The 18615-nt window shown below is 30.9% G+C and overlaps 1 protein-coding gene across 4 annotated transcripts; it reads right to left on the bottom strand.

The window, feature by feature from the left end:
* Nucleotides 1-1588: 1588 nt before the first annotated feature.
* LOC142631868 (BTB/POZ and TAZ domain-containing protein 3) lies at nucleotides 1589-7171 on the bottom strand. 4 transcript variants are annotated; one of them, XM_075806194.1, is made up of 8 exons: nucleotides 6961-7170; nucleotides 6333-6434; nucleotides 4734-5125; nucleotides 4327-4457; nucleotides 3908-4218; nucleotides 3685-3770; nucleotides 2615-2928; nucleotides 1589-2037 (listed from the first exon to the last, which is right to left on the bottom strand). In XM_075806194.1, the coding sequence occupies exons 3-8, from the start codon at nucleotides 5073-5075 to the stop codon at nucleotides 1908-1910; spliced, it is 1314 nt and encodes a 437-aa protein (XP_075662309.1). In that variant the 5' UTR covers nucleotides 5076-5125; nucleotides 6333-6434; nucleotides 6961-7170; the 3' UTR covers nucleotides 1589-1907. The 4 variants fall into 4 exon arrangements, with proteins under 4 accessions (XP_075662309.1, XP_075662308.1, XP_075662310.1 ...); XM_075806193.1 differs by having other exon boundaries at nucleotides 6333-6419; XM_075806195.1 differs by lacking the exon at nucleotides 6333-6434 and having other exon boundaries at nucleotides 6961-7171.
* Between the last annotated feature and the right edge of the window lie 11444 nt (nucleotides 7172-18615).

Genomic DNA, 18615 nt, shown 5'->3' with positions numbered 1-18615 from the left:
ATTTTCTATTATAGTTAAATTTATGTTCAAGAATGTGCAAAGACAAGTTTGTGAAAATTGATGATCATATTATGATTGATAAGTTATAATTACTTTTGGGATGGAGTAAATGCATAATGCATTATTACATATATTGATATTTATATAAATATTTTTTAAAGAAATAATGGAAAGGGTGATAAAATAGTCACTGATGTGGCTCAACCAAAATGTAGCAATAATAAAGTGTTACAATTTAGCTTTTAAATATAGATAATATTGGTATAGATATAGAATAACTTGTTGTATGTAATAATTAAAGAATTTGAGTTTATTTACCTTATAACACAACAGTATATCTTGTTTTTCATTATTTTATTTACCTTATAACACAATAGTATATCCTTTTTTTAATTATTAGGAAAACCATGGTTCAAATTCCTATATATAATTTAGTACCTATTAGCTACGACTTACTTCTTTAGCTTTTTGAAAATGGACCATTTGAAAGAGTTGTTTCTAAAAAGGAAGTTAAAAGTAGTACTTTGAAGAAATGTGGTTTCAAAACGGGACGTCAAAAGGGAACTAGTGTCCATGTATGGTATATCTCTTATGCATTTTAGGTCTTTATTTTACTCATCTATTCTATCATATGCATATATGTCTGGTTCAAACATGTAAGGATTTGCAAAGATGCTGAAGGCCATGCTTATACATTATGTATTCTGAACAGTATTGATCAATTATTCATTATAGGCCGCTGAGTATTTTGCCCACTGGGCATAATGCCACCGTAAATAGGCTGAGTTTGCTCTCATATATATTTCCATTTGGGAAGCTTTTTTTTTTTTTTTTTAATTGACATAGAACCTCACCAAAGCAAGGCACTTTAGACCCATTCTTAGAGAGTAATCTATGGATATACGTTCTCACCCACCTGAGCCATGTATCAAGTAATTCAAAAGAACTGTTTGTGAATATCGAACCTAGGATGTCAGGGTCTATAGCTCACCCCAAGCTTCCAACCACTTAGGCTGCACCCTGATGGATTGTTTGGAAAGCAAATTAATCTGGCTCCTCTAAATAAACATGTTGAAGCTTCTTTTGTGGCATACATAAAGTTACATCCAGTTTTCCCCTGCATCCTTATGCTCCATTCAGGATCATTCAAATTTCATGAAAAATCACATTGCATAAGAAAGATAGATATACGAAAGGAATTGAATTTTTTGAAGTTTCATAGTGGATGCTTTTGAAACATGTTTTGTAATTATATAGATAAGGTAAAACTTGGTATATTTCCTTAAGACATTATATCTTTGGTTCTATAAATAAATTCAACCATATTACGTATACGACAGTGTAGCGCAACCATGGGACTTTTGGCCAATGCACTTCCTTGAGTATAATTACAGCTTCCATGGCTAGCTGGTTGAATTTAATTGAAAATTCCCAAGCTACAACACCTAAAATACTTGAACTAAAATACTGTATTTAAGTGTTACCCTTATAAATAAACTTATTCTGTCCACTTTATGTAAGTCAAGCCAAATATGGCCTCAGGTTGGTATGTGGCACATTCAACAGAATTTAACATCATCAATCATGCGGTAATAAAATCAGACACTTGTGCTGCCATTACAAGCATTTTATAAGTTTGTTTGTCAATGGTTCACAGCCTGAACTGCATTTAATTTGGTAACCTTTTTGGTTTATAACTTTAGTCCCTGAAAGACTTGCATGTAAACAAACTCTCTTTGTCCACAAGGACACATAATCTAATTAATTTTTTCCACAATTTTCATTATTTCTTACAAGGACCGGGATTATGCACCTCCCGTTAATTCATTTTCCCCCAACAAATCCAAGATGCTTTATTAATCGCCTCACATTCTTTAGAATATACAAGGTGCATTTCATATAAAAGGTCATAAAAAAGCAGAGCGCCGACCTGAGAATGGCCCCAGCGAATTCTTTGCAGATATCACTTTGCTGACCAAGAGTCTCCACCTAGCCTCATCTTTCTTTGCCTGCTGCTGCATTTTTTCCTTGAAATGCCTGGAAGAAAGCGGGAAAAAAAGAGAACTTATTAGCAATATCATAAAATTTATCATATATGAATGTTGTCCACATGTATCACTCAAAATGAGCTGCTGCATTTTTTACTTGAAATGCCTAGAAGCAGGAGAACAAAAATAATCTTATTAAGACAATTATCAAATTTATCATATAGGGATGTTGCCCAAATCAATCACTCAAAATAAACACAACTAAGATTAGGATTCTGCCAGTGTTAGCGCACTACCCAGTTACCAAGTCATTGGTTCAATGCCAACTGAGCATTGCCCAAGTGATTGAACTAACTACTCTCAAGTCTCTAGAATAGATTTTTTTTTTTCTTTAGTCTGTCGATAACTTAGGTGAAATTCAACCTGACTGCCATTCAATAGGAGGTTTTCACCTTTGATAATGATCTTATTGAGGAAATGTTAATCTGAGACTCTGGCTGACATGTGCACAACATGACATTCTACATCTTTCATCACTTTTTTTTTGGGGAAGTGGGAATTGGACTAATCATATACTTTCCCCAGACAATGAAGGGCATAGAGGCAGATATAAGTTTCATGCTTACCTGCAAAGAGGGACCTTGCAAGAATCAGGGTCATTGCACAAGCGAGAATGCAATTCAAGCAGCTGCCACATGCGCTTGCAGTGAACGCATCCACCAGGAACTCGGGTCTTACAACTGGAGAAGTGACGGACTAAAGTCTCAAGCCCTTTACAAGCTGGGAAACTACAAGCAACCTGGCTTCCTTTCAGAACCTTGTCACGAGGCCCTATTGTTCTACACCCATCCCTGCATATGTGCAGAAGGGCTTCCATCGCCTCATGCAGTTGCAAGTACACCTTTTTCTCTTCCATTCTCTTCAATCGGTCTTCTTTTCTCTGAAACAAAGAATCGAAGAAAAAGATTATGAAAGAAATGTAAGCTGATGATTTAGAACAAAAAACTTCGTTGTCCAACAAATTGTTTATCAATGACTGAAGAATATGAGCTTTCTACTTATGAAAGTCACAAATTGACAAGTATACAATGTAAATAATTTTAAATTGACCTAAAATTAAAAAGGGTAAACTACAATAGCCTCCCTCAAGGTTTGGAGAAATGTAAGAAAAACCCTCTTATTTTTATAAATGAAAATCCACCTCTTTGAGGTTTTGATTTATATTAACAAATAAGTCCTTAAGATCATTTATGTCCATTACATATGAAGTCAAAATACATGTTTTTCAAATTAAATTCTCATCCAGGATAACCTCAATATAATGCTTACTATCCAAATTGGTTATATGAAGAAAATTACAACTACAAGGAGTAAGTGTAAATTTTAAAAATAAAAGTGGATTTCTAACATTTCCCCAAAACACAAGGGAAGGTAATGTACTTTACCTAATTTGAGGGGAAAAAAATAGAGTTAATCTATTGATTAAAAAAGATAAAGAGTAGTTTTCAACAAATGGAGTGGGTCCTCTGTACTAATATAATGTTCTGAAAAGCATAGATTTGGATATTTTTACACACTAGGACCAAGTAGATAGTCCATTGCAGGACACGTTGTGCAGATCCCAACAGTAGGAAAATAAAGGTAGGATTTTTTTTTTTTTTTTTTTTTTTTTTACAAGGCTTAAAAGTTAACTAACCAGGAAGTTAGTATGTTGTGGATCCATTAGGAGGTTGTTGAGCCAGGGATCTACCACATACCCAGTGCAAAAACCTTCCTTGTTGCCTTAATTGTTACGAAATTCAACAGATAGTTAACGTACATAAATTATAGCAAGCGTATATTTATATATCCATTAAAATTTCCAAGCTTGGTTCATGATGACAGATATAATTTTCCTTGAACAAAGAACAGGAACTGACTTACTGAATCTGCCTCAACAAGGCACTCTAGAAGTTCTTGTTCAAGTGCAGGATTAGCCCGCTTCATTACTTTCCAACCTTCAGTTGAAGTTATAGTTTTGAAGTCTCTGATAATCATATGAACACAAATGAAAGAGAGCCGTGGTGCATCACAATTCCTTGCCAATTGAAGTACATCTATCACGTTTTCTTTGGTCAGCCAGCCCTGCTCCAGAACATATATACAAACTCTTTTCAGCGATGGGACTGAGTAGGAGTGTGATAAAACCAACAAATGGAGAACAAACTGCTTCATTTCATCCTCTTCATAGCTGCATTAGAATATTTAAGAAGAAATAACTTTGAGCATTTTAGCTAGAATCACTATCTGAGAGAGAGATGGGGATGCAAAAAGATGGAAAAGGACAACTCCAACATACCAGGACGAGTAAATAAAACGGATAAAAGCATAGGCAGCTTGATAAGGCACCCCGGGAATCTTGATGTATCTCATACCATTCTTAACTTTTGATTGCTGTAGAATATTCCCCAGCACAGGAGATGCAACACTCTGCATAGTGAAAAAAAAAAAAAAAAGCCTTTAGGTCCATCCCTGTTCAAAAATTCCTCAGCAACTAAAATAAAGAAATTCCAGGAATTTGCATGTGATGAAATTATAGTTTCAATAGTCCCATTGCCTCATTTAAACCACCATTTCTAGAAATTGAAAAGGCAGCAACTTTGTCAGTATAATATTTTCAAGTGAATGTCTTTACACTATTAAGTCAGGACCAGCAATAAAAATTGGGCTAGCTCAAAATTATAAAAGGAAGTTCAATCGACTCACCAGAATACTGGAATGAGCCAGAATATATGATTTGTCCTCTGTAATAATATAGACATCTGAACCATATCCTTCCTTGAAAAGCTTGTCCCATGTATCTTTTGTTTCCTTGGGGACGGAGCTACACTCTGAAAGCCTATTGGAATATTTGATTCTAATACAGGATTTACTAGGGAGAGAAGGTGGTTTTGGAATATTACATTTAGAGGATACAGAAGAGGAGGGAACTTCCAGCACAGGTAAAATATCGGCTGGATTATCTTCTTCTAGGAGTATATTAAAAGATCCACAGAAGGATTCACCAGTTGAGGATGGCCAGGGATAGTCAAGATCTGATGAAGCCATTAAATACTAGGTATAACGTACTACACAGCTATCAAATTCTAATCAAGGATCTGCATACAAGATAAAAACAGATTATGAGAAGTGTCAATTAATTGCAAGCGGCTAAAGTTCGAAATGATATTAAAAGAGTATCAATGAAACAAAGGGAACATAGTGTGCATGGTATTTGACGATGATATTAATGAAACAGTGATTATGTTGGAAACAAATCTAGATATATAGTTGCTTAAATGGGACCTAAAGTTTGCATCATAATGTCAAACTTCTTCAGAAAAGGAATGCCAAACAGAGGTAAACAAACAAAGCAGAACACCCTATATTATCAAATAGGAAAAGAATCAATTTCATACATCCTTTACTATGACTTGTAGAACATTCATAAAGTTGCTTTGCTTTGAGGTTACAGATTTCTTCCATGCCCACAAAAATCAATACCAGGAAACCTTTTAATTTGCCACAAAAGTTCAGAATCCACCCTAACCAGATACTTTACTTAAAATTATAACTAACTATTTAAATGAATCTTCCATAAACCTTACATGTGCCATTCACACAAATTTAGACATTGAAATGCGCATACATACTGTAACCTTTATAGGGAATGTGTTAGAAGAATTAATCATAAAAGTACCAAACGAAAACATACAAGGATTATAGCATCTATTCCATTGATGACAAAAGTAATTAAAAAAAGAGTAGTTGGAGATTATGATAATGACTAAAGTGTCAAATTCAAGACAAAAGTCCACATTCACACACACATTAACAATTAAACATTTGCAAGTGATACATATTGAACAATGATTACAAGAACATGCATAATATGTAAATAAATAATAAATAAGACTTCCTTTTTATTTATTAAACATAGATGATATCCATAGAATATGAAGAATTAAAAGGAATTTTTATACAGAAACCAAGTTTGGCAGCTAGTCAACCATTAATACAAAACAAACGATAATTACATGGTAGAAATTTCTTAAATGGCAAGTAAGTATAAGAAAAGAAATAAAAATTTACACAACCTGATTCAAAAATTTACACTTTACCCACCTGGGTCTAACTGTATTTAGTTTTGGCTCATGAGTCATGAGTTTAGTGTAGACATTACAATCTGTGTAAATTAGACCCAAGTGGGTAAATCACACTTTGGTGGATCAAACTTTGACCCAAATCACAGGTGGGTTAAATTTAATTAACTTTTTAAAGGTTTCTCAGCAATCAAATACATACACACCAGATGGGGAGAGTTACCTTCAGAAAAGGCAGCAAATCTCACACAAAAATATTTGAGATTTGTGCAATTTTTCCTAGAAGCTTTATGGTACAGAGCTATAGAACCTGAAAATCAAGTTTCTAACAAAATTATTAATAATATTCCAAACAAGCCTCTTCAAATATCTTCACAAAAATCAAAACCCAAATCAATCATAGTATTCAAAACATAATAACAAAAGCAATCCTCAAGTGAAAGTCCTAAACTTTTCTTCTGCTATATAAAATTTCTCTGATGAGAAAAATCCTAACTTTTTAAGGTGGAAATGTATGAAAAATCACACTTTTAAGAAAACGAACTTGATTTGATTTTCAGGGAAAATATTTGATGGGTATTATTTTTATTAAAATAAAAACACAAAGAAGCAATGGAGCCAAAATTATTTTCTTCTAGTAAAATATGCTCACCCAAAAAAAAAAAAATAATAAATCAATAAAAATCTTCTAGAACATAGAAACTATTAAAAAAAGAAAACCCACCCGGAAAACACTGATTAAAACTGCATCAAAGTGATTTTAACTTCAAATTTCACAAGAAAAAAGAGAAAGCAGCTAATCAAACCGAACAGAATGGAAATAGTTATGAAGGAGAAGAAATTGGAGGTACCTTAATGAAGAAGTAGATACATCAAGTGATTGTAGGAAATGGGTCAAGATTTTTTTATGGAAAATGCAATGAAAAGACTGATGGGTCTGAGTTTTTTTTTTTTTGGTGTGTATGTGTGTGAAGCAGAGCAGAGCAATATAGACAGATTTTAGTGAGAGAGAGAGAGAGAGAGAGAGGCGTGCGCCTAAAACAGGAGGGAAATTGAGAGTAGGAGTCTGTTATTTATTGGGGGAATGAAAGGCATTAGTTTTGGTCTTTAATGTCATTTAAGTCTATTATTTATAGTAACTTTGTTTCTTTTTCTTTCTTTCATTTTTTATCATCAAGGTTGTTGTTGTTGTTATGGTTGTTTGTCATCTCATGGTATATTCAATTATTATCTTCTTTTTATTGTCTTTTTTTTAATTTAATAGTTGGGGGTGAGGATTTATTTGAGATTTTGGACATCTTTATTAGTAAAAAAAATGTTATTTTTACAATATTTTTATAATAAATTTTAAATAAAAAATTATTATTAAAATATAAAAAATTAATTTTTGATAATAGATTTAAATTAGAACATAAAAAATGTTTAAAAAAATAACATTTCTCTTATTAGAAAAATTAGATAAAAGAAAATATTTTATGAAACTTTTTCCTCATAACATATGGGACCTGTATGCGTGGGGCTCATACACCTCTTTTAAAAATGAGAAAATATCTCATAAGATTTCTTTCTCATAATATGCGAGACTCATATTTATGGAATATATAGCCTATGAGATAAATATAAATTTTTTGTATTACTTTTTGTGTTTTATTTTATGTTTCACTAATCACAATTTATCATATATTTATTCAAACTTTCTTATAAAATACTCAAACTTGTGATTGGAAAAAAAAAATTATGACCAATAGAGATTGGTATAACATGAAATGGTACACAAAAAGTGGTATAATACAGAGGATTTGAATATGAAACCGTCTAGTAGCATATTTTATTGTTTGAAACTTAGAATCACCATAAAATTATTATTTGAGTTAATGCTTTATTGTCTTTATAAGACTAAGGATAATAAACTACTATTATCGAAAGAGGATAATAAACCACTACTATTTTTATGGCTGAATTATTTGTTAAAGCTGAATTTTGTCCCTACAATATAGAATGTACCAATTTTATTTATTGAAGGTTCGGAGAAAGTATACCACTTGCTGTCAAAGTTGACTGTTGAAATCATAAAAATTGTTCTACATTTGAATACTTTGATTTATTTGCAGGGTCTAGAGCTTTTAAAAAAAAATTAAATTACATGTTACAGTTTCTGTTTGTTTTAATATTTAATATTTTCTCTCTGTTATCTCAAAAAAAATTTAATATTTTCTATATAATAAATCATTTTCTAAAAAATATTTCCTAAAAACTATTTAATTTTTCTATGTTTAGAACTAGAAGCAACCTTAAAATAAATTGTAAAATTATTTATTGACCTCTTTTATTTAGCACCGTGTGAGATAGAATTGTACATGTTTTCCTTGCTTAGCTTCACCTAAGACAAAATTGTTTTTGTAAAAAATTTTAGTAGAAAATAACTTTATCTCACATCAAACTATATAAGGAAAATTAAGAGATAATTTTTATTTGACCTTTTTTATTTTTTTTAATACTAATAAAGAAAATACAGAAAACTATCTTCATATAAAGTATTCTATTAAAACAAATGAAACTCATATATAAGACAATTTCACGAACATTAGTCCATACCAAAAGAAATTGAGGGCAAAAGGAATATTTAAAGCCTTTTAGGTACTAAACTGATACAATCGATAATTTAAGAATAAAATTGAATTATAACAAAAAGTTTCTGTGCGAAAGAAAGAACTAAAAAAAAAAAACATTTTAAGCTTTATTTTCTTTTTAAAAAAATTCCATTAACTTGATAAAATTTTAAGAAAAAGGCAGAACGAAAAATCAATCGAAAAAAAAAATGACAACGAATACCAGATTCAATTCCAACAACCCACCCTCCCATGCATAAATCTAAAATTCCATATTCTCTCCTCACTTTCCATTTTATCCATATACAATATTTTAGACGTTATGTATGACTAATGTCTTAATCATAAGAAAGGAAAAATATACTACAATGGACTTATGCATCAAATAAATATCATGCATTAATCATTGAAGGTTAAGAAGTTTCATACTCCCAAAATTTAGAATCTAGTAAAAAAAATTTATCTTTTAAATATACTGAAAATTTTTAGTTCAAGATTAAATTGTTTTGGAAACCAAGCCTAGCTTTTTTTGAAGGCCATGACAAAGACTTAAAATTTTTTGTAATTTAAAACTTATGTTTTTAACTTAATGAACACAATTTCGAACTAGAATGAAATCTTGCTTACCTCAATTTGTTTTTAGGGGAATTAATTTGATTGGAGGCCAAGAAAATTCCAGGACAGTGAGGAGCCAAAGTTTTTTTTTTTTTTTTGAGGAACGTGAGGAGCCAAAGTTATAACGTGTTCATAGCAAGCCAAGGATAAGTGTCATCCTTCATATATGTGGTGAAATTTGAGGTTAGTGAATGGCACCAAAACACCATATCGTGACAAAAAAAAAAATTAGTGGAGGGTGGAGACAGATAAGTTTGAATCTTACCAAACTAAATTAGAGTTAAATGGCAATAACAACAATTGGAGAATCGGAGAGATGATCAATGCCAGATTTCATAATTATATAGAAAAATCTAGAATGGGACTTATAGCATAGTGATTAAAAGTGGATCATATGCTAAATATAGTCCAATTAATATTTTCATCTTTCTAAAAAGAAATATATTGATGATCATATCTCTCTCTGATCCTTAATGGATATTACAAATCTTCTTAAGAATACAAAAACATACTTCTAAATAGCAAGCACCTATTGATAAAATTGTGGGTTATTAAAAGAAATTAGGAATTTAACTATTATTTAAATAGTTATTACATAGCTAATAGACTAGTCTTGTACCCTTTAAATTGTGCCAAGTGGCAATTTCATTTGACAAGAAAAAAAAGACTAAATGTGCGTTTGGATTGCACGTTTCCAATGTGCAATTCAGCGTTTGCGTTTTTGGCTAAGTCCCACAGCACTGTTTACGATTCAGCCAAAAATACAAAAATACGCATATCAATGCATTTTTAGGTCCCACAGCACTGTTCACGATCCAGCCAAAAATGTAAAAATACGCATATTAATGCATTTTTGATATATTTAAAAATTATTTTACTATAATATTTTCAACAAATAAATAATATCTAAACAGACCCTAGGATTTAATCCAAAATTAAATCTGCCTATTTTTAGGGCCCCATGGAATCCAAATTGAACGGACATACATTAGGGCCCCATGATAAATATACCTATTTTATTATATATATAAATATTTAAAGTCTGGTGCTCGAAAATTACATCTAACCCCATTAAAAGTTCAGTTGATCCAAAGAAGTCACTAGAAAAAGGTTGGCTGGCTCATGACATATGGGCCTCCTCCAAAAAAATATATATAAATATATGAAAATAACAAAAAGCATTTAGTGAAAATTTGTTTCTGAATTGTTTTTTATTTTGCAATTATTTTATACAACAATTTATTTTTTCTAATCCTCAAAAGAAAAAAGAAAAAAGAAGAACTCCGAGAAGAAAGAAGTTAGAGGTCTTTAAGCAATTTTACTCTTTTATTTATTTACTATTTTTGTAGTTTTTATCATTATATTGAATATTACTTCTTTTAATTTTTATAAGAAGTGTATACTTGTAGTAAATTTGAATCACGTATGTGCTTTTGATTCATCATCATTTTTTTTCTTCTTTATAATTGTGTCAACGATTGGTAAGGGCTAGAAGACGATCAAACTAAAACTTGTTTACACAGTAATTATACTTGTACTAACTCTCCCAATTTTAACAAGTGTGGAATGAGAGTTTTTACTTTTTAGTTAGGAATATTGTCAAAATTACGTTTTACAACAAATAGAAATATGATTTTCTAAAGGACCTTTTGAATTTGTACAATAGAAGGGAAATTGTTATGAAATTAGTATATAATCAATAATAGATGACTTTTGAGGTTTAAAATTACATTGAATTTCATTTAATGAATGATAAATGTATTGAAAACAATATATGTATCTTTGCTTTGAGCCATTTTTTTTAACACTAAATAAATGCTATTTTTAATGTTTTATATGTTATATATTAATTTAGTCTTGAATCATCAAATATGGTTCCATCCCTTTGATGAAGTATGTATATGATTAGTTTAGGATGCATTTATGTTAAGTCGATTAAGTTCATTTCATGGTTATGATTTTATACACGTGAAAATGTATATATAGAATATCACATTATTTAAATTTTAAATGACATGATATTTAATAGACTTTTAGATTTATAATATTAAATATTTTTTCGATAATTCAGTAGTTGAAAGTTAGAAGATTTGAATCTTAGATATCTCTATTGGAAACACAAACACCAGCTACTCAATTGAGACTCTTGGTATATTTAATATGAACCATGAAATAAATATATTTTTAAAATAGAGAATGTCATAATATTATAAATTAATAAATAAAAATAACAGTTTGCTGTTATTGTGATGTCTCTTGGAACCCACCTATGCTAGCTCAAAGTAATCTGAAGTCTTAACCTATAGATTAAATTTTATAACCCCAAGCAATCATGAAAATAAAACGTACTCAAAAATCAAGTTTTTACACCCAAAAGTATACACAATAAATTGAAAAATATATAAAATGTTAACAATCTAACAATAATTACAATCTTATTTAAACTCAGATAAAAGAAAAAGAAGATACCAAACCCCAAGTCAGCAGCCAAAGCACAACCAACCTCCTCCAACGAGTAAAGGTGTACAGTTACAGTGCTACCGACTAAGTACATGCAAGCTCATTAAAGAGCCTTTAGTCTACGTGGGCTGGAGTTGGACATTGTTGTTATTATTGGTAGCTTGTCCATTATATCATAGAATTACTAAAGTACCTATCTTTTTGTACTATAGGATCTTGTGTAATATTCCCTTCACTCACTAGTCACTTCACTATCCTTTTTCTTTTTCTTTGGGATGCCTTGATTATTCAAGAAAGGGACGGAGCATTTGAATACCGAATATCTTAGTTAGAAATACTAAGATAGGTAAATTAATTAAACTACAAGGCTTTTGACGGAAAGTTTAACTTGATTTTTAAATTAGTATATATATTTGTCATTTTTGAATTTCAAAGTTTATACCTTCCATTATAGCAAGTAATCTTCTCTCACTGGATTTATTTGCTTCATAAAAGGTTAACTCTCAATTTGAGTTTTACTAAAATTGCAAATTGAGGAGGAGTTGAAAACAATATTTGATCCGTTGTGGTTACCTACAAGCAAAGTCATTGCTGATAATGGTGCACATTTTCAAAATTAGGGGCTTGTTCCTTTCTCTAATATGGATATCTTCCATCCCCACTTTCAAGATATATATGTTCAATCATGGTATGTGTTACGTACTTTTCCATAATCTTTTCCACGTTAGCTTTGTGAAACAGACTGAAAGAGAAGTATGCTTAAAGTAAATACAACCATTCTGCCGACGGAATTTACTATTCTAGTTGTGCATGTTATGGGTGTTAGAAACTTAGTGTAAGTGCACAATTGCACCTGGACCCAAAGACAACTACGGGCTCAGGCCCAATGAGCCTTAGACAATAAAAGTTGTAGAGCGTGGATTTTAAACCTAGGTTAGAAGTGCTGAGAACTTGATAACGGGCTAAGAGTTACAAACACGTGTAAATAACAAACGATAATTGTAAATAGGCCTCCTCAGACGTAAGCCGAGAATTACTTCTGTATTATTTATATTTCTTACTTAAAAGTTACAATCCTTAGTTTCTCTCTTCCTTTCTTTTTCCCTCTCCCCTTTCTTTTTCCCTCTCCCCTTTCTCTGGCCTTTACCTCCCTTTTATACTTCCTTTTCTGATACCTTTTGGACAGTGACTAGAAGTTTCAGCCCTACTGTTCAGGGTCACTTCCCCATCAATGCGGCCAGGAAGGTAGGTGCAGAGCTTTTAATGCGGAGGTGGCAGCCTTTTCCCTTGATATTTTCTTTAACACTAGTGCATCTAGAAGGTTCAGGGTGTCTCCCTTTAACCATTAGTCTTTCCAGAGTTGTGCCTTGACCTTCATAATGGAGTCTTGAGTTCTCTTGGATCTGTCCGAGGAGAAGCTTGCCCTCGGCTGCACCCTCGGATCCTCGGCGTATGGGCCAATTAGTAGAGTTTAATTCTGGAGCAGGTCGGCCCTCTATGCTACCGTCCAAAGGCCCAAATGCCCACTTGGGTCCTTTTACCCCCCACACTTAGAATACTATAAGATTAGTCAAAAAAAAAAATATAAGATTAAAAGAAATTTTTATTTAGCTTTTAGGACACTAAATTCTAAATTAATTAACTTTAATTTTTTAACGGTGAATACTCGGTTGAGAATTTTAAGAATTGGTGCCAAAAGTTTTATAATTCAATTGATTTAGCACATTCTGATCTTTTTAAAAAATTTATGGTTCAAATTTCTTTTACCCTAATTTTCGATGTATAAAAAAAAATATATATATATATTGGCAAGGTGTTAGAAGTTCAAATAAACAATTTTGGTTTTGTTATAGAATAAGTCTAATGACACAATTTGTTTCATAATTTTTTTCACAATATATTGAAGTTGTGGAGAATTAAAACGGAATTAATGGTGAATCTATTCGAAAGTAAGTATTTATTGCTCAACAATTATGACCGTAGCAAGTTGTGAGATATGTAGTTATCATAATAATAATGTTGGTTTGCACACTAACAAAACAAGCAGTTGTCAAAGGAAACACATGTTGCTTGAGAACAACATGGCGAAAAAGACTCTCTTGGAAGGTCCAAACTCCAAACATAACTTTAACACATTTATTTATAATTTATTATTTATTACTATATGAAGTTAAACAAAATATTTTCATTAATTTGAAGCTGCTATACCTTGAGAATTGGCTTTCTTAATTTATATATATTTTTCCCAAATTTTGAGCTGTTTGAAAGAGTCAAGACTCAAGTTTGTCTTGACATTTGGACTCAGGACAAGGTCTCTTACTCATTCTTTATACATAGACCCTTGTCGGCAAAAATAATATCTTCATCGATTTTAAGGTGCTATGCCTTTGCTTTCTCATTGCTTACCCAATTTTGAGCCGTTTAAGAGGGTCAAGTTGTCTTTAGATTTTGACTCGTGACAAAGTTTCTCTCCTTTGAACAAGACCCTTGTGTCTAACTCTTACTCCTTATGACTCGCATTAAATATTGCTTGGAATCATTAATGTAACCATTTTTTTTTTTTGGAATTATTGTAACCATTTTTTAAGATTAAATGATAAATTGTATCATTTAAGTGAGATTTTTTTTTTTAATTTATATAAAATAGAAATTTTATTCTAGCCTAATTTAAGTGAGTATTTGGATAACGTTTTGCATCCACGTTTTGTACATTTGGCTGAAAATTACCTGGGTTCCATGTTATTGTTCACGAACCCCATAAAAAGATGAAAAACACAAATGAATTATTTTGTACTGTTCACGTTACTATTCAACTAAAGTTACAATTCTTTTAGTCAAAAAATCAGCTAGCTTATAAATTATTTTGCTACAGTACTTCAGCAATAAATTTTCAATTTTTAGCGAAATAAGTGATATCCAAACAGACTCTAAGTGTATATGCATGTAAAATTTCTTTTTAGAAACTTAAACCCTGACCCTTACTCTCCACACCCTACAAACACTTATACTTGTGACTATATTGATTTTACAATATTTTGTATTAAAATTTGGATTCCATCCAAAAAATTATATATTGCTATGATTTGAACCCTGTTGTCTATATCTATTATGAGTTAGCTAATAAATACCACTGCAACTCAAAAAGAAAAATTTATAAGTGTAAAAATGACCTAGTTTGTGACCTAGTTTTGTGACTTTTGTTCATGTCAAAAAAATAATTATTTAACACTTTATTTTTTATTTTCCACCCTTGTTTTAGTAGTGTGCAACAACCATACGGCCATGACACTAGATCCTTACCAAATCCTAATTCCCTCGCACAAAATCAAAAAAACAATAGAGACTCCATCCAGACCAATAACGAAAAAGATAATCTCACTCTTGTGGTCAAGGCATGAGCAACCTCATTGCCTTGCCGATCCACGTGTGAAAAATTATAACTTTGCAAACTACTCTAACAAACGGGCCCGTTTAATAATGTTGTTCTAATAATGCTATTAATTTTTTAAAAAATACGTGTGAGTAAAAAAGTGTTGTGAAAATATATATTATGTTGTTTAAACAATAAATACTATTGTTTAAATATCCCTAACAAACATCCCTGACAAGGTAAAAATAAAGTTGTTTAATCCTGTAAAGGTTTAATAATTATCTTCGAATCACCTTCAAAGATTGAACGTGTGATGCTAATCTCAAGTGCAAGCTGGGCTGCTCTCCCTCCAACCATTATTCTCCATATTATTACTCCAAAAAAGACAACTCCATCAAAGTTAGTTTTATAGTACCATTCTTCATTGGGGGTTACCATTTAGAGTTTTTTGCTCTCTTGGGTACCTAATGCATGTGCATTCCTATGTCTTTGAAATTAGTGTAACCTATTCTTAGTGAGAGTTGACACTTGGTTTATCAGAACACCATGTTCATTGAACCGAGTAATAAAAAATAATTATCATAAAGCAAACGTCACATCTTCACATTTTATTATACCTTTACGAATTTAAACTTATCTTACTATCAAAGTATACTCCAAATAAATTAGATCACACCTCTGAAACATAACTATCAGTGCGGCTGGGGTTATAGAACATCAAGAATCATTGTCAGATGATTTTGATTGTTATTATTTTACAGGTCGTCCTCTAGCTCTTGCCTGCTGGCTAAGTTCCTCTATATATTATATAACTCAAGTTGATCAATCACTTGGGTTTTGTCCTATACTTCAAGGGTACGTTAGAGTCGGTGACATGCATACCTTTAAACTATAGCAAAGATAGAGGGTCGGTAAAGTATACTAGTATTTCACAGTTTGTCCCTAGCCAAAAGCAAATCTTGTGGACTAGTAATTGACACTTGCTCTTCTCAGTTCAATTCTTTGAAAAATCATACATTTGATAATAAATGTGGCGGTCAGTAAAGTGTCTCTATTTGTGAACCATAATCGTAATGGTTAAAAAAGTAGGTTCGGTTGGTTAATTTATTCTTTATTGCTACTTGATTAGATTTTAATTTTTGTTTTTCAAAGGGTGAGAATTTTACAGACAAGTGTTGTAATCTTATGGGTTGAACATGTTGTTTCTCCTCATTAAGTGACAAGGACAATAAAATAAGGAGGAAAGAATTTAGCAATGAATACCATTATTCTATAAACACTATTATATTGATGAAGAATTTAGCAATGAAACCCATTATTCTATGAATACTATAATATTGAAAAGAATATTCACGTGTGTCGGAATTTTGTATGGACAAAAATCTTTTAATCACATATGACATAACCTTTTTGATAGTCAAACAAGTTATGTGATTGAAAATAATACATATTATTAGGGTCTTATAAAGTGCTATGTAATTGTTTTGAGGAGCTATTTTCAATTCAGCTCAAAGGAAAATTTGGTCCTTCTCATACTAAATAGCAATATTAAAAGGGATATAATATCTTGGCTTTTGTTTCTGGGTTGAAGTATTGGTTAGAGCATTACCATTAAGTGTGCTAATATTTGAAATATTAGATGTGTATTATATGGTTGCTTGGAAAAGAATGTATGCATTCCTCGACGATGAATTTAATATTTTAGTTTGAAGGAATAAATTCAGTTTATACTTTAGAAAATCTCTATTAACTCATTATTTAGAATTCAATTGTCAATTGTCAAAAATTTTGTAATTCAATTAACATTTTGTGATATTTCCAGCAAAAACATTTAAGATTCAAAACTTCAAATTTCCGCATCTTGATGTATGAAAAGTAAAAATAAAAATCAATGAATTTGTACTTTTTACATGAATTGTCAAATTCAATCATGGATGCGATTCATTAATTTCATCTACCCGCATGTACTTAAATTAGTGGCTGGAAGAAAATGTCATCCAACTCATGATACAATCCTGAACACTGTATTAATAATGTTAGATTCCTTCCCCACAAAAAACCAAAAAACAAAAACAATGTTGGCTCAAGTTCAACGAGGTGCATTTATAAATAGGGTCTTATTAAGAAAAAAAAACATATTCAATTATGAGCTATAAATTCATTTTTTTAAAAATTAAAAAAAAAACGCTTTTATTAAGAACTTAAGTATCTATTTAAGTACAAATTCATTATGATTATATGTGTTTTTCTTAATATTTATATATTTGCTAGCTTGTAACTCGAGCAATGCACTAGATTTATTAAATATTATTAATAATTTTTTTCTATGAAAAAAAAAAGAGAGTGTTGAATTGAAGTAGTTTAGTCTGCATTTGTTTGTTTTTTTGTTTTTTGTAAAAAGAATTGAGTTACATTTTGGGTTTTTAGGGACTATTTCTTATTCTATTAGCAATAGTAACGTGTTATAATTTAAAATCGAGTAGAAATTTAGTGTTTTAGAGACCTTTGACACTTGAAGAGGTAAGAGAGGGAGAAATATTGGGTGTTTGTGTTTGATGGGAAGATGGACAACCTTTGTAGATCAGCATGAGAAAGGTAAAAAAAAAAAATCAATGGGCATGAGAGAGAGAGAGAGAGAGAGAGAATTTGGAGGTTTTTAGGATTTGTGGATCAAATTTATGGATAATCTCTTTAGATTTTGAACCCAATAACTCACTTCAATTTTGAAAATAATAATAATTAGATGGACACATGAGCAAAATTGAGAATCCAATTGAGAATTTAAATGAATTTTCTCTTAACTTTGACTCTCTCTCTCTCTCTCTCTCTCTAAAAAATATTTAAAACACAATTTTAATATAATAAAGTATTAAGCACTTTTTTTTTTTAAAGATACAATAGAAGTACAACCACTTCCCTTGATGCGGTGGTCACTCTACAAGTATAAATACTTGTGGAATATGAGGGCAAGGGTCAGGGTTCAAGTCTAGGAGGAAACTTCACACATATATACACTTAAATTAAGTCAGAGTAGAAATTTTATCTTGTATATAAAAAAAAAAAATACAATAGAATTTTAATGTATGATATTTATAATACGATGATAGCTATTTATTATTTCTTAATACACCAATTAATGTTTAACACAAGCACTAATTGAACAACAAATCACTCAAAACTATAACTCACAAAAAATACATATTAATGTGTAGCCTTAGGAAGAAACTAGAAAGATATGTCAAAGAATCATGGGGATGAGTAGATAGGCAATGAGAAATCAGAAAATAAAGAGTTCATAAATAAATAAAAATAATTAAAAAAAAACAGAAAATAAAGAGAGACATGGTCGGTGTTAAGGAACAAGTAGTTGGACAGACTAGTGGGTAGTGGTAGGGGGACCCACCTAGCTCGGGTCCCACAAAACCATCCTAGTAAGCAAAGCTAAGCAACCA

This window comes from Castanea sativa, chromosome 4, assembly GCF_040712315.1.
Source record: "Castanea sativa cultivar Marrone di Chiusa Pesio chromosome 4, ASM4071231v1".
NCBI classification, from domain to species: domain Eukaryota; kingdom Viridiplantae; phylum Streptophyta; class Magnoliopsida; order Fagales; family Fagaceae; genus Castanea; species Castanea sativa.
The sequence above is the reverse complement of the archived record's forward strand: the minus strand, read 5'-3'. Positions and strand labels throughout refer to the sequence as shown.